Source organism: Oryx dammah, unplaced genomic scaffold, assembly GCF_014754425.2.
Source record: "Oryx dammah isolate SB20612 unplaced genomic scaffold, SCBI_Odam_1.1 HiC_scaffold_4, whole genome shotgun sequence".
Classification (NCBI taxonomy): Eukaryota; Metazoa; Chordata; class Mammalia; order Artiodactyla; family Bovidae; genus Oryx; species Oryx dammah.
In genome coordinates this window covers 63,736,619-63,752,587 of record NW_024070188.1, presented here as the reverse complement: position 1 = coordinate 63,752,587, position 15,969 = coordinate 63,736,619, and the positions used below count along the sequence as shown (strand labels likewise).

General features: G+C 43.0%; 1 protein-coding gene across 4 annotated transcripts in view; it reads right to left on the bottom strand.

Annotated features, from left to right (window-relative positions):
• ECT2L (epithelial cell transforming 2 like) overlaps positions 1 to 15,969 on the bottom strand; it is a 78,400-nt gene that overhangs the window by 6,368 nt on the left and 56,063 nt on the right. For 3 of the 4 annotated variants that reach the window (XM_040238773.1, XM_040238774.1, XM_040238776.1), the window contains 7 exons: positions 12,572 to 12,658; positions 8,683 to 8,897; positions 7,610 to 7,757; positions 5,452 to 5,525; positions 5,196 to 5,352; positions 4,515 to 4,580; positions 1,361 to 1,449 (listed from right to left, as the gene is read on the bottom strand). In XM_040238773.1, coding sequence (XP_040094707.1) covers positions 1,361 to 1,449; positions 4,515 to 4,580; positions 5,196 to 5,352; positions 5,452 to 5,525; positions 7,610 to 7,757; positions 8,683 to 8,897; positions 12,572 to 12,658 — 836 coding nt within the window. Of the gene's footprint in view, positions 1 to 1,360; positions 1,450 to 4,514; positions 4,581 to 5,184; positions 5,353 to 5,451; positions 5,526 to 7,609; positions 7,758 to 8,682; positions 8,898 to 12,571; positions 12,659 to 15,969 lie in introns of all 4 variants that reach the window. The other variant, XR_005720823.1, reaches the window with a different exon arrangement.

The following is a 15,969-nucleotide window of genomic DNA, read 5'->3' as shown; positions in this document are numbered from 1 at the left end:
AGAGCAAATTCTGTCAGTCAGAAACATGGACTTAGATAAAGAAAGATAAAGGAAGAGTGTCTGAGAATGAATATGTGAAGGTAAAATTAATAATAAAAAACTGGAATAATCCCTAGCATGTGTCCTACTACACAGACGTGTTTAGAATTGCTGACTTGATATCTAGCTTCCTTCTCTTGTAGCTCATTTCTATTGTTCCTGACCAAAAACAACAAAATGAGAAAAAAAAAACACGGTGACAGTGAGAAAAGTGACAATTGTGTGATTTGATTTTCATTTAAGGGACTGGTTAAATCGAGGTGAAGGGACTGGTTTATTCCAACCTCTCCACCCCAAATCCTGTCCTGGCCTTTGGAAAACATTCAGTGAAATATTCACTGAAATAACAGGCAATCTGATTTTCATTTCTTTTATTGGAATTAATTCCTCTGCATTTGGTTGCTCTTTGTGGAGCTACCATCTTTGCCATAAGTACTGAAAACATAGATTGGCAAATAGTTTTCTAAAGCAAGAATTTAAAAATGATGGCCCCACTCCTTGCTTTTTGTAAATAAAGTTTTATTGGAACACAGCTACACATGTATTGTTTATGAAGATCATATTAATCATTATGTATTGTATTTATGTAGCTGCTTTTGTGCTACAATAGCAAAGTTAGGTAGTTGCCACAGATATCATTTGGCAAGAAAGACCTAGAATACTTACCATCTGACCCTTTACAGAAAAAGTTTGCCCATCCTTGTTCTAAAGGAGAAAAGGAAATGTTAGCACCTTCACATCACAATAGTTTTTACACTACTGTGAGCACTGTGCAGACTAGACATGTGAGACCTCAATACAATGGTGGTCCTACGGTGAGACCTTTCGAGTGCTGACCTCAGTAACTAACTGCAGATAATTAACTGGTCTTCTCTTTCTTAGAGTTGAGCACATCATCCATGTGATATCTAACATCAGCTCTCCTCTCAGTAGGAAAGTGACCAAACCGGAAATCCCATGTCTTGAGTTAGTGGCCCAGGCAATGACGGTTTAGTTTCTTCCATTCTATGAAGTAGCTGCCTGAAATGTGAGGAAGGTGATAAACACCTTATCTCATCTCAGAGGGGTGTGTGTGTAACTTTTCAGATCAACACAAAGATTTATAGTATATTTACAATATGACAGACATTGTACTGGATTTTGGGTACAAGATAATTAAGACATACTCGTAGCCATAGGCAACCCACTCCAGTGTTCTTGCCTGGAGAATCCCAGGGATGGACGAGCCTGGTGGACTGCCGTCTATGGGGTCGCATAGCGTCGGACACGACTGAAGTGACTTAGCAGCAGTAGCATAGCCATAGGATAGTTGAATATTTACCTTAAATAGAAACTTATGTCCTCATCACAGCAGTGAAGTTGGGCCACATCTTGAACCCTAATCAGATATCTGTTTGCTTCTGATAGAGTCTATGAAATAAAAAGAATTAGAAATATATATATATATTTTATAAAATGTCTCACTACTGAATAATATCCCCAAAGATATGTGTTGAGTAGAACTCAGTTCAATTGTGAAAAAAGCATTGTTTTTAAAACTAGAGGGAGTTGTCTAATTTTTAAAACTATTGAAATTATTTTTTTTATTATAAATGCTTTCCTACTACCAAAAATAAAGTGGGGATGTGGGTGAGTCAGAAGGGATCTATCAAGAAAAGGAAGTGAATGAAATAATACAAATTAAGATTTCAGGCTCTTTTACTGACCTAGCCATGGAGATGATCACTTGGGGCATATAGTGATCCACAGATAAAGTTCTGTGGACTCTGTGAGTCCCAAGATTTTTCGATTTTCTGTAATCCAGTCAATCCCCTTTCAAAATGTGCAGATCTAAATTAGGCCAAAAAACTGCATTTTGCTTCCTCAATTTGGCCAAATAAAAACACAATCGAAAAAAAAAACCACAATCGATTGATACTTTAATTCAATATAATTCACATATTAAATTCCAGCCATATGCTGAACACTAGAAGACACTAGTTCATACCTGATGGAGCTCCCAATCTTGTGGATAAAGGACTGTAAGAAAGTGTGACAGGGAGGTTCAGGATGTTGAGAATACCTAGGAAGGGGCAACTCACACCTGGAGATGTCGGAGGAAACTTTTCAAGGCAGATGATACTTGAACTGGATGTTTAAAGTACGAATAGGAGTTTATCCAGTGGAGCAGAAAAAGAAGGCAATTTCTGAGAGGGAAGACCATGAGCAAAACACAAATGTGTAAGGAGAGGCTGACATTATTAGAGAATTATGAGTATGTCTGTGTGGTTTGATCATCCAAAGAATAGCAAGGAGAGATGATAAAGCTTTCCTCAGCGATCAGTGCAAAGAAAGAGAGGAAAACAATAGAATGGGAAAGACTCGAGATCTCTTCAAGAAAATTAGAGATACCAAGGGAACATTTCATGCAAAGATGGGCTCAATAAAGGACAGAAATGGTAGGGACCTAACAGAAGCAGAAAATATTAAGAAGAGGTGACAAGAAAATACAGGAACTGTACAAAAAGGATCTTCACAACCCAGATAATCACGATGGTGTGATCACTCACCTAAGCTAGATATCCTGGAATGTGAAGTCAAGTGGGCCTTAGAAAGCATCACTACGAACAAAGCTAGTGGAGGTGATGGAATCCCAGTTGAGCTATTTCAAATCCTGAAAGATGATGCTGTGAAAGTGCTGCACTCAATATGCCAGCAAATTTGGAAAACTCAGCAGTGGCCACAGGACTGGAAAAAGTCAGTTTTCATTCCAATCCCAAAGAAAGGCAATGCCAAAGAATGCTCAAACTACCACACAATTGCACTCATCTCACACACTAGTAAAGTAGTGCTCAAAATTCTCCAAGCTAGGCTTCAGCGATACGTGAACCATGAACTTCCAGATGTTCAAGCTGGTTTTAGAAAAGGCAGAGGAACCAGAGATCAAATTGCCAACATCTGCTGGATCATGGAAAAAGCAAGAGAGTTCCAGAAAAACATCTACTTCTGCTTTATTGACTATGCCAAAGCCTTTGACTGTGTGGATCACAATCAACTGTGGAAAATTCTGAAAGATGCGAGAATACCAAACCACCTGACCTGCCTCTTGAGAAACCTGTATGCAGGTCAGGAAGCAACAGTTAGAACTGGACATGGAACAACAGACTGGTTCCAAATAGGAAAAGGAGTATGTCAAGGCTGTATATTGTCACACTGCTTATTTAACTTCTATGCAGAGTACATCATGAGAAATTCCGGGCTGGAGGAAGCACAGGCTGGAATCAAGATTGCCAGGAGAAATATCAATAACCTCAGATATGTAGATGACACAACCCTTATGGCAGAAAGTAAAGAAGAACTAAAGAGCTTCTTGATGAAAGTGAAAGGGGAGAGTGAAAAAGTTGGCTTAAAGCTCCACATTCAGAAAACGAAGATCATGGCATCTGGTCCCATCACTTCATGGCAAATAGATGGGGAAACAGTGGACACAGTGGCTGGCTTCATTTTTCTAGGTCCCAAAATCAGTGCAGATGGTGACTGCAGCCATGAAATTAAAAGACGCTTACTCCTTGGAAGGAAAGTTATGACCAACCTAGACAGCATATTAAAAAGCAGAGACATTACTTTGCCAACAAACGTCCGTCAAGGCTGTGGTTTTTCCAGTGGTCATGTATGGATGTGAGAGTTGGACTATAAAGAAGGCTGAGCCCCGAAGAATTGATGCTTTTGAACTGTGGTGTTGGAAAAGACTCTTGAGAGTCCCCTGGACTGCAAGGAGATAGAACCCGTCCATCCTTAAGGAGATCAGTCCTGGGTGTTCATTGGAGGGCCTGATGTTGAAGCTGAAACTCCAATAATTTGGCCACCTGATGCGAAGAGCTGACTCATTTGAAAAGACCCTGATGCTGGGAAAGATTGGGGGCAGGAGGAGAAGGGGACGACAGAGGATGAGATGGTTGGATGGCATCATCGACTTGATGGACATGGGTTTGGGTGGATTCTGGGAGCTGGTGATGGACAGGGAGGCCTGGCGTGCTGTGGTTCATGGGATCTCAAAGAGTTGGACACGACTGAGTGACTGAACTGAACTGAAAGGCAGTGAGAAGGAAAGTAGAATGAGTCAGATGATATTCCATAGGTAACAGATAACCAACAGAGGACTTCTAGGATTTTTACAGATGTCCTCAGTGGGCAGAATCCTGGGCCAGCTATTATGTGCAGGGAGACAGAAAACAATAAAGACACGGTCCTGTTCCTCAAAGGGGGTCATGAGCTCTGTAGTACCAAGCAAGGTGCTAAGACTACAGAGAAATGGGATGGGGTCAAGGCCACTTGTGCCTCTTCTCATCTAGCATCCTTGCAGATAACAAGGATGTGGAATATGAGAGCTTGCCAGCACCTGGCACACAACAGGCTCTCAACAGATGTTAGCTGAATCAGAATCTCTATGTCTCCTTTTTGAGCATGACATGTAGCAAGTGCATTAGAATACGTACAGGGCACCCCCAGATGAGTCTCTGTATGTCTAACAGGTGATCTTTCATACTGATGTTCCGCTTCATCTAGAAAAGAAAGTGATTAGGCAAACTGAAATTGTGATGTTTTTATACATAAAAATAGATTAAAATACAGTACTTGATAACGTTGTGGTATTTTCATAAACTATCATAAGAATCTCAATTTCCTGTACCCAGTGTTTTAAAACAAAGAGGCAAGTGGCAAGACTCTGTTCAAAAAGTTTTTTTTCTGGGTGTACTGTGTTATTGTTTCCATTCAGCCCAGACTCCTGGGCTGTGTGCCCATCACAGTGACATGTTCAGAATGGTAGTCCTATACTCCAAGATGATCAAATCTTGCAGAGAATAATTGTGATTGCTGTACTTTCTTAGGCAGGAAAGTTGATTAATACATTAAGAAGTACTTTCAGAAACAAAGAGGTTTGCTCTTTTTTAAAAAATCTGTATAAGTGTACTTAAAAAGATATCTGACAACATTATTTGGTTTAGAATAAAGGCCCTCAGTGCTCAATATCACTGAATACAATGATTTAGCATTAAAAGGATGAAAAAGTTTAAAGAGAACCCCAAGAGGCTAAGGGATTTCGGAATCTTTGAGTCAGAGTACCACAAAAGCATTATAACATTTTTAAAGGACACAGACTCTTACCAGCAACCAACCTGATCTATGTAGCCTTTGTAATTTTTGATTTGGTCAATTGCAATGGTCAAGTTTCCACGGTCAATATGTTCCGCAGGAGTGTGAAGCCTCAGAGCATAGAGAAGATGAATATATTCTTCAAACCTCCGGGATGGGTACAAAAGCAGCTCCGGAAGACTGTAGGAGGCACAGAGAAAAGGGAGCTCTGGTCCCTTTCTGAGGCCACAGAATGCCAGTCCTTGGGGTGACCTAGCTGTGCTCTCCCTCAGAGCTTACCTCAGCATTTTGGTAACAATGGTCTTATCATGCCTCTTCAGGAAAGCTCGGAATGCTGGTATCATTTCTCTGCACTAAAAGTGAGAGTTATATTGTCAAAATTCTGTAAAACAGTTGTGAAGTGTTTTTATTCTACCAGACAAGCATAATCTGTGAAGCGCTCAAAGCAAAAGGGCAACATCTACACCTAATCACAGTACTATTAATACTAGAGGTGCTTCCTGATATCCTAAGTATAGTGTATTAATTATACCATAAATTAACCCTAGTCATTGAACTTAATCGGTATAGAAAAATGAAAATGGACTTTGCATGCAGATAGGCCTGGGAATGGCACCCTATTCCAGCACTCTTGCCTGGAAAATCTCATGGACGGAGGAGCCTGGTAGGCCGCAATCCATGGGGTCACTAAGAGTCAGACACGACTGAGCAACTTCACTTTCACTTTTCACTTTCATGATTGGAGAAGGAAATGGCAACCCACTCCAGTGTTCTTGCCTGGAGAATCCCAGGGATGGGGGAGCCTGGTGGGCTGCCATCTATGGGGTCGCACAGGGTCAGACACGACTGAAGCGACTTAGCAGCAGCAGGCCTGGATTAGAATTCTAATTTAATTTTATCTAATTCTGTGTGACTTTGTCAAGCTTACTTCTGTGAACCTCAGTTTTCTCATGGATGTCATAGCTAACTTGGGGAGGGGCTGGGGAGGGGGCGGAAATCCTACCTATAGAGTGCCTGCCACACAGTAAGTGTTAAGTGTAGGGATTGGTGTGTAATTCTGCTGTTAAGCATGTTTTCCACAATAACATTAAGAAGGTGCTCCTTTGTACTTAAAATCTGTTTCAAAATGCATTATTCATCACCATTACAGCCCCCAGGAAGTCACTGCATTTTTTTCAGATGCCAGTAAGTCTAATTTCTAGAAATCAAATAGTCATTGATTTCAATAATATTAATAGCTAACATTTACTGAATACTTACTTATATGCACCCCATGCTAGTGAAATAGACACATTATTATCCATAATTGCTGGCACCAATCTGTTATTATAACATGTGCTGCCTTGCTCCAATTCTTGTCCTAAAGGTCAGTTCTGTGACACTGCTTTATTTATGCAACTTTCACATAATCGAGTTGCGCAGCAGAGCTTAAACTCCCTGGGTGGAGTAGAAAGACGACGACAAAGGGAGATGTCTGAGGTCAGGAAGTGTTCAGAGACCTCCGAGCCCCAGGCCTTTACTTCAGGGCCTCAGGGCAGACAGGTGGGCAGGGCCACAGTGGACACAGGAACAGGGCAGAGGGCACCACCACGTCCCAAGGTGCCCCTCCTGCTGCCCTTTTGATGCAAACCGAGGAGGGGAAAGCACCAACTCGGTCCCCACTTCAAATTCCCTGATCCCGCCTTTGTGTTTTGTCAGGCCTCCTTCCTCCTGACCTTTGCCACGGGCAGGATTCCCCATGCTGGCTCCTGGCAAGAAAGAAGTATCTTATTGTCATCAGAGATCCCAATGAGAGCAGAGGAATTCCCAATGAGAGCAGAGAAGATCCCAATGAGAGCAGAGAAGATCCCAATGAGAGCAGCAAGGGGCACAGATGAGAGCTGCACAGATGAGAGCTGCATAGACCTGCTCAGACTACATACACATTGTCACAACAAAGACAACTGTTTAAAACGCACTTGCTGGGGAATACAAAACAAAGGAAATCCTTATTTTATCGTGAGATTTCACACATTGAGTGTCATTATTCCACACATGTTTATGAATTCCTTTTCTCCGTGAGAGAGCTGGACTCACCACACGGGCTATAGAGGCAGTGTGAAAGCAGGTTCACAGTTTTGCTTCTGCCTAACTGTGAACTATGTTCCTATACCCAAGCCACAGAGTAACTGGGGCGGGTGGGAGTCTGGAAATTTGCATGAGGACTAGTTCAGTCCCACAACCAGTTCCTAGGCACTGCTGGGTCAAGCACTATGCCAGCCCGTAGTGATCAAAACTAAGTAAATCAGTGCCCTCATCCTCAAAGAGCTCACGGTAAACCAGAGGAGGAGATCTGGAAGCCAAGGATAGAAAAGTCTTTCCTACGAATTCTAGTCCTTCTAGTCCTCACAAGTTCAGAAGGTCTAATAAATGCCTGGATGGTCCCTCAATCTGTTACCTTCTCAATAGTTTTTAGAACCACAGGGTAATTGTTGAAGAAATTGGTATATGTGTTCAACTGGCTTCCAAACTTGATGAATATTTCTCCCACACCGTGAGCGGGGCCCCATTCCTGTAGTCTGTCTCTCAGGTCATCTAGAAACCACCTGCAACATGAGAAAAGCATGGCTGTGAAATATTGACCAATGACGGCCTATAAACTTACAAGAAAATAGATGTGTACTCAGTCATTTAGGGCGGGGCTTTTGTCAGATCCTTTCGCCTTGACACAGAGCTGGAAAGGGAGGAAGTAGGTTGACTTGGGGGCTGAGTCACGATCCCACGCTGGCCTGGAGAGGCTGCCCTGACTGTTCCCTCTCCTCTTTGCCTGGGGACAGTTTCTTACAGTCCTCAGAGGAGGGTGCTCAACTCACTTCAATGGCTAAATGCCATCACCACCACTAAGCCCATTTCCCTTGGATCAAAGGTAATTCTTCAGCCATCACAGAATTTCAAAACTGGAAGCACACTAGTTCCTTTTATAGAATCTGGGATCCCCGAAGCTAAGGAACTTGTTCTAAGTTATCTAAAGAGTTACTGGCAGAGAAACACAAGCTCAGTTTGTCTTATTTTATTCAGTGCAAATGATCAATTTTCTCTCTCAACCCTTCCATATACATATACTGTTATTACACTAATCCCCAGCCTCTGGTTCTCTAAGCAAAGTCTTCTAGTGACTTAGTCCCATTACAGCCTCCTGTTCCTCTCCCACTGATCAGCCAAACACTGATAACTATGAGTAGCTCCCCTTCCCATTGTCTTTTGCATAAATAGCATAATGAATATAGAATCCCCAGGCACTGAACTCCACTCCTTGACCTATAGCTCTGAGTCCAGGCAGGGATACACCCCAGGAATCATCACTACTGTTTGCAGCCCAGTGTCAAGAATTATCTCTCTTCTGTGAGGTGATCAGGCAGTGTCCCCCAAAAGGGCAGAGAATGACTGAGCCTCTGTATAACTTTTTGAAACAAGTGTATGTTCCTCCCATACCACAATGAATATTTCAAAACATAGCTATTCAGAGTTTACTTGTTGAGACATAAGATCTGTAGAATATCAGAGAACATGATCTGGATGTTTGCAGCACTCAGGATGGCTCTGTTTGATGACAGCGCCGCTCTCAGTGGCCTCACATAAACATCTCTCACAATTTCCAGCATCTGCACATATCTTCTCTCGCTCTGTAAGAGTTCCCTGACGACTCTGGTTCGCTTTTCGGCTGAATCCAGCTGGAGTTTTCTCTCCTATGGAAAAGCATAAAGAACTCAGAAGGAAAGTGTAATGACTCATTTCAGGCTTCCATCATCAAAAGGCCTGACAGGCAAAGGAGACAGAGAAATGAAAGTACTGAGCAGTCAGGCGGTCACTCTGAGGGCACCTTTCTGATTCGTGATATGCAGGGCTGAAGGGAAACTTGATAAGGGAATATGGAGGACTCTGCTGACCACACTGCTTGACCCCATCATCAAATTGTCCCTCACACTGGCCAGCCTGATGCCATAGTAGAGATGGGCCTTGGACTCTTGAATCTTGAGAAGGTGCAGGTTGAGAATTTACTTTTATCCATCTATCCATCCAAATAGATATCTAGTGTCATGTGCTAGGTGTTGGCTCCACAATGATGCAAAGGCAGAATTCTGCCTTTACAGAGGTGATGGTGAGAAAGCCTTTGGGTTGTGCATTGTTTTCCTATTTTTTTTCCCCAGTAGTGTTTTATCGATTATAGTGTAAACAAGACTGAAATGAGCTAGACCTCTCATTATCAAATACTTCAATAGTTATTTCCCGCTGTGTATTATGAAATGCCAAAATCATGCTCTTCTTTCTGTGTTTAGGAAAAACTACTGTCTCTCCTGGGTAGGTAGGTTTCCCGATGTTCTGTGCTTTCTATATATCAAAGTTCTGTTTCAGCAATCCTGAGGGAAAAGCCATGCACTGGTGTAAAGAAATCCCATACCCTGATATTGAATGCTATGTTTACGATTAGAGAAATTAATTTTCCTTACTGGAATTAGGATTCTTTCCCTTCTATTTATACTTTTGAAGTTGTAAAATTAGTATTTTTACAATAGAAAACAATCACAATATTCAAATTTTAAAAATTGAATGGCCTTGTATTTGTACCTAGGATGATTAAAACTCTTAGAACACAGTTTCCTCTTTCCCCTCCAGCTCCACACTGCCTCAAATAAAATAAGACAATACTACTGTTTCATGCCATGTGATCTTCACCTGAAATGTCAACTATAATTTCATGAGCTAAAATTAAAATGTGAAAATAATTTAAGAGAAGAATCAGAACACTCATTCTGTTTGAAATACTATAAACACTGTTCTTGGTTAGTTTTAATCTTTCAAACATATGCCTATTGTATATAAAGCCTATTTCAGTTCAGTTCAGTTCAGTTCAGTCGCTCAGTCGTGTCCAACTCTTTGCAACCCCATGAATTGCAGCACACCAGGCCTCCCTGTCCATCACCATCTCCCGGAGTTTACTCAAACTCATGTCCATCAAGTCAGTGATGCCATCCAGCCATCTCATCCTGTCGTCCCCTTCTCCCTCCCAGCATCAGTCTTTTCCAGTGAGTCAACTCTTCGCATGAGGTGGCCAAAGTACTGGAGTTTCAGCTTTAGCATCAGTCCTTCCGATGAAAACCCAGGGCTGATCTCCTTTAGAATGGACTGGTTGGATATCCCTGCAGTCCAAGGGACTCTCAAAAGTCTTGTCCAACACACAGTTCAAAAGCATCAATTCTTCGGCACTCAGCTTTCTTCACAGTCCAACTCTCAAATCCATCCATGACCACAGGAAAAACCATAGCCTTGACTAGACGGACTTTTGTTGGCAAAGTAATGTCTCTGCTTTTTAATATGCTGTCTAGGTTGGTCATAACGTTTCTTCCAAGGAGCAAGCATCTTTTAATTTCATGGCTGCAGTCACCATGGGCAGTGATAAATAAAGTGCATCATTGTTTCCATTGTTTCCCCATCTATTTGCCATGAAGTGATCTTTAAAATACTGGAGTTATCTAATATTTATAACGATTTTGATTTAAAGTTTCAGTTGTTAAACTCCCGCTGTTATCTTGAAACTATAATAGAGCGCTGCCCAGCATAGCTCTTAGCACGGGGCCATTGCTGTGACCCATTAGCGCCACTCCCACCCGACCCTAGCCACCCTCCCCACCCCACCCTGTTACCAGGCAACAGCTACTGAGAGACCGTTAGCATTCCTGCTCAGCCATTGGTTGGTGCCACAGTGGCCCCTCCCACAAACAATCAACCGTCAATAAGCTTCCGTTGGTGGGAGCATTCCACCAACTGTCAGCCGAATGGTGGTCTTCCGGTGCAAAGTGAGGTAAGAGGTGGATCTCAGCTTTTTCCTTGGGCTCTCTAGCTCACCCAGCCTTGGGCCAGCAGGGACCCTGTTCTGCAGGGCTCTGGGGCTCTTGCCAAGGCCGCCCACTGGCCTAGCCCCAGCCCTTGAGGCAGTGGTGAGCTTCTCCCCCATCCCCACCTCTGTGACCTGATGGCAGTGGCCATCTGCCTGGGACGTAGGTAGTCTCCAGAACCTCTCCCTGCAATTTGGGCGGTCTGAGAAGCCTGAGGGTGGGCCAGTCGGGTTGGGTGCCTGGCTCCATCAGTGATGACGGCTGGGCAGGGTCTGGGGACCTGGCCCTGAAGGAGCCACCAATTGAGATTTGCCTCCTGTCAGCCAAGACCAGAGCTCGGAGGGTGAAAGTTGTGCCTTGAGACCTGACCCTCTCCTGTCAGAACAAAGGATAATGTTTGTTTGGTAGAAACTTCTAGGAACATCATTACCTGACCATGACCGGACCTCAAGAACAAAAGCTCTGATACAAGGAAGTCTGCAACGACTAACCACACTCCCCCTCACCGTTCCTAGACAAGCACTTTGCTGAGAGCTTTCAGGGAGTTTGGGGTTTTTAAGGCCGGAGCCACCTGTCTCTTGCCTGGCTCTGCGATTAACTTTTTTCTGCTCCAAACTCCATTTTGGTGTTTGGCCTCACTGTACGTTGGGCACATAGAGTTGTTTGGGTAACAAAACCATTGTGCAGTATTATCACCAATGGTCAGCGGAGATACTGTCATATTTGTTTCTTTGTAAACCCTCTGTTCCTGGGTGGTTCCTGGGATGGCGTGGGGCTGAGTGAGCCCGCAGCCGCCGAGGTCCACAGGGACACTGTCCACTGTAGGCGGACTGTAGGCACCACCCACTGTAAGCAGACTGGTCCCGGCTGCTGCGTGGTTGGGAAAGAGCCCAGGGCCGAGCGTCCTTCTGCAGGATTCAAACTTTTCTTACTGTTTTTTGACCTTAAGGAAATCATTTAAGTTTTCTGACTTGACTTCCTCTTCTACAAAATACGGGTTTCAGAATTCTGAGGCTAAAATATGATAGTAAAAGTGGATGTGTGCTGTAGAAATACTAGATGGCACGCATGCGCTGTGTGTTAACCGGCAGCACAGGACCAAGCCTCTGCCGGTCCACACCTCCTCCACCCACTACCCTTTGAAAGACAGCCCTAAAGGTTATATTGATTGTACTCAACATTTGAAATCAGACCGTGGCTGATGATGAGTCAGTTAGAAACTGTGATTGATTGAGTAAATCAACTGTTGATGAGTCGGTTAGAAACTGTGAACCTTCTTGTCCACGGACCATTTTTTTAAATGCCTTTCTAGCGTCCTATTAGAAAAGCATGGAGTAGCACAGAGATGACTGTTGTTGCCAAGATGTTTCAAGTCCATCCCCTTGGCTCAACTTCTTTTTAGATCAGGACTTAATCAAAGAAAAAAGCTGCTGGCTGGATCTCCTCCAGTTATATTTGGGTTTTTTTTCCCCTCTAAGAGAAACTCTCAAGAAAAGAGAAAGAACAAACCAGAATAGTTGGCTTACCAGCTTAACCAGCAACTCAAAATTTGGATCATTTTTGCTGAGACTTGGTTTTGTGTCCTGAGGGTTATCTTCTATCACATCTGTTTCCTGAGGATTAAATGCAGACTTGATTATTTGGAGGCAGGTCCTGGGATATCTAAATGCCCAGTCAGTGCTAAGCCCACAGGAGGATCTCAGTAGCTCTGCCTTTGGCCCTAATCACAGTGTTCTCTAGAAACATAAGTTAAGCACTCAACAAAATTAAATTTTATGTTTTAAAAAATAATAACTTTTTGCTTCCTAGGAACTGTGTTAAGAAACTAAATTCAGTGCAGTTTCCATTTTCCCTGGGAGCAGCTCCTCACACGTGCCTGGGACATAGGTCTCTGCCTGAATTCTGGCAGCAGTGCCAAATAAGTTACCTTACTTTCAAGACGCCAGAAGAAAAATTCACAATACTTTGTAAAATTCACCTCTTTTTTCACCTAATGAAAAAGTGTCATAAAGAAATTCACATGCCATTTCTAGATCTGTTTCCACATTTAAATATGGCTTATTCTTTCCTCACTTTGCCTTGTTAATTTTTCTTGTGGCTTCCATATAAATTATCACATTAAAAAATAGCCCCCCTTCCGCCTTCCCTGCAGCATCCCAGGGTCCACCCGAGAAATGGAACAATGGTCCCACGTTTGTGTTGAAAGCTAATGATGATTAATGGTCACTACTGCTGCCCTTCCGAGTCAAAGATAAAACTATCCATGGCAACCCCTTGATATGTATGAGTGAAACTAGAAGAAAAACACCAATTTATAACCAAGACTCCTTTTGTCTTACTCTACTCAGACAAAAACACACTTTTACCTGCAGACATGCCTCATGGCTGCCTGAAGCCTTTGTGTAAGACCCCTGGGCCCAGAAGCACACACAGCCAGCCAGTTTCTCCCGGGCCTGCAGGCCCCCCACCTGAGTCTGAGCACTTCATGGCTGCTCCACATAGTCTTTTCACCATGTCCTTTCCCATTTGGGGCTGACCCACACCAGTCTGGCATGTATTTATATTTGTGTGCGTGTGTGCTCAGTCAGGTCCAACTTTTTGTGACCCCGTGAACTTGAGCCTGCCAGGCTCCTCTTTCCATGGAATTTTCCAGACAAGCATACTACAGTGGATTGTCATTTCCTACTCCAGTATTTATATTTATGCTGGGTCAGGGGGAATCTACTTTGAATTTTGACAAAATAATTCAAAATTTCTATGCTTGGAAGATTGTCTTCTTTCAAAATATGTAATAATGCTGATCATTCATGTAGAGAAATGATAACTTCAACCAGTCAGCAGTGACACTGCAGTTGTGTAGGTAGACGTGGTTGCAGGTATAAAATGAAAATGAAACTCAGCCTGCTTGACTGGAGGTTAAGAGAACCCAAGCCATACAGATTTGAACTGTGGACTCCACAGATGACAGAGGCCCCTTCTCTGGGGTATCATCCCATTGGACAGGCTCCCATGAGTGCTCAGCCACTGAAGCTCAGCAGTGGACTCCTGGGCCACCCTGGCTATCTCAGAACCTGCTTGTTCAGACTAGGCTTTGTTTCACCTCTGGCTCAGCAACAGCTTTTTAAGAATTTTTAAACCACTGAACTACCAGGGAATTTCCAGCTACCGCTATTTCTTAAATGTAAATTTTTCTTTGTGGATAGCAAGTCAGTTTGACATAGTAATTGTGTTTGAACCTAAAAACAACATGTTCTCTCATTTTATATTATCTAATTATTAGGATTTTTAGGACCTCTTCTTAGGTTAAGATGCCATTTGTTATTCATTCTAAAGGACGAACTCAAAGGAAGTAACAGAGTAGCAAACTTTGCACATTTTTAAGAAAACAGTTATTTTGAGTCAATGGGCCTTTGCCTTGACTCTCTCCATGGCCTGTAAGGGACACTTTGGATCGTATATTCGGAATTTTCCTCTAGGATCTTAGTTATTGCTCACATCCTATTTATTGCTGGTGCTTTCTCCCAGAAAACACTTGACTACCTGAATTAGGGTTCAGAAAGAATTGTGAGGTTTCCCAGGTGGCTCAGTAGTAAAAAAAAAAAAAAAAAAAATCCGCCTGCCAATGCAGGAAACACAGGAGGTGTGGTCCGATCCCTGGGTCCAGAAGATCCCCTGGAGGAGGAAATGGCAACCCACGCAGGTATTCTTGCCCGGGAAATCCTATGGACAGAGGAGCCTAGCAGGCTACAGTCCATGGGGTCGCAAAGAGTTGGACACGACTGAGCGACTGAGCACGCATGCAGTAGTTGTGACAATGATAGTGCTGAAGAACAACTATGATTTTGGCTGTGACCTATCGCCATGGTTCTATAGCATCAGTGTAAACACTGCAGGCTTATCAAGGCTAGGAGTTACTACTGTACTACTGACTGGGCAGCAAGATGATAGATAGATTTATAGAGTGAGCTGTCTACCTATATGTATATGCTGCTGCTAAGTCACTTCAGTCATGTCTGACTCCGTGCGACCCCATAGATGGCAGCCCACCAGGCTCCCCGTCCCTGGGATTCTCCAGGCAAGAACACTGGAGTGGGTTGCCATTTCCTTCTCCAATGCATGAAAGTGAAAAGTGAAAGTGAAGCCACTCAGTCATGTCCGACTTCTAGCGACCCCATGGACTGCAGCCCTCCAGGCTCCTCCGTCCATGGGATTTTCCAGGCAAGAGTACTGGAGTGGGGTGCCATTGCCTTCTGCAGCTATATGTATATATGTATGTGTATTTGGTCCTGGATTTGGCAGACTAATCCTCTTACACAAACCCTTGTGGAACAATCTATAAAACAGTTGTCTCAGAAGAAGGCATTACTTTCCACTCTCATGGCTGAGAGTTTGTGTGCTCTTCTGGATGAACATTTACACTTTTAAAAATAAACTCCAAGGTGTGGAGAAACTCACCTCCATTTTATCCGAATTCAGCACCTATATTTAATCTGTGGTTTTCTTTCCTAGGGCCACCAACTTTGTTTCATGGGCATCATGCACAAGCTCCCAAGTGTTAAATAACAGAACACCAAATAATAATCTAACATATTTTTTTTTCTAATTTTATTTTTTAAAAAGGAAAATATGAAAGATATTCCCAGGCATTAAAGATTTAACATTTCTGTAGTTTTATTACAGGAAGGTGATGTAACAAGAGCAGTTCTGTTGGTTCTGATTCTCTGGAGAACCCTGATGAGTACATAGTCTGTGAGTTTCCTAAGAGATAGATTTAGGGGTCAGGCTACAAGGAAGCAGGGTTCTAACATCTAAAGGCTTTGATGTCCCTGGGAATGTGTTTATCAAGACTCCTCCTGGAGAGGATGCTTGTGGTTGGGAAGAATAAGCTGCTTCAGGGAGTGGGGGTTCTGCTAAGAGGCATGGT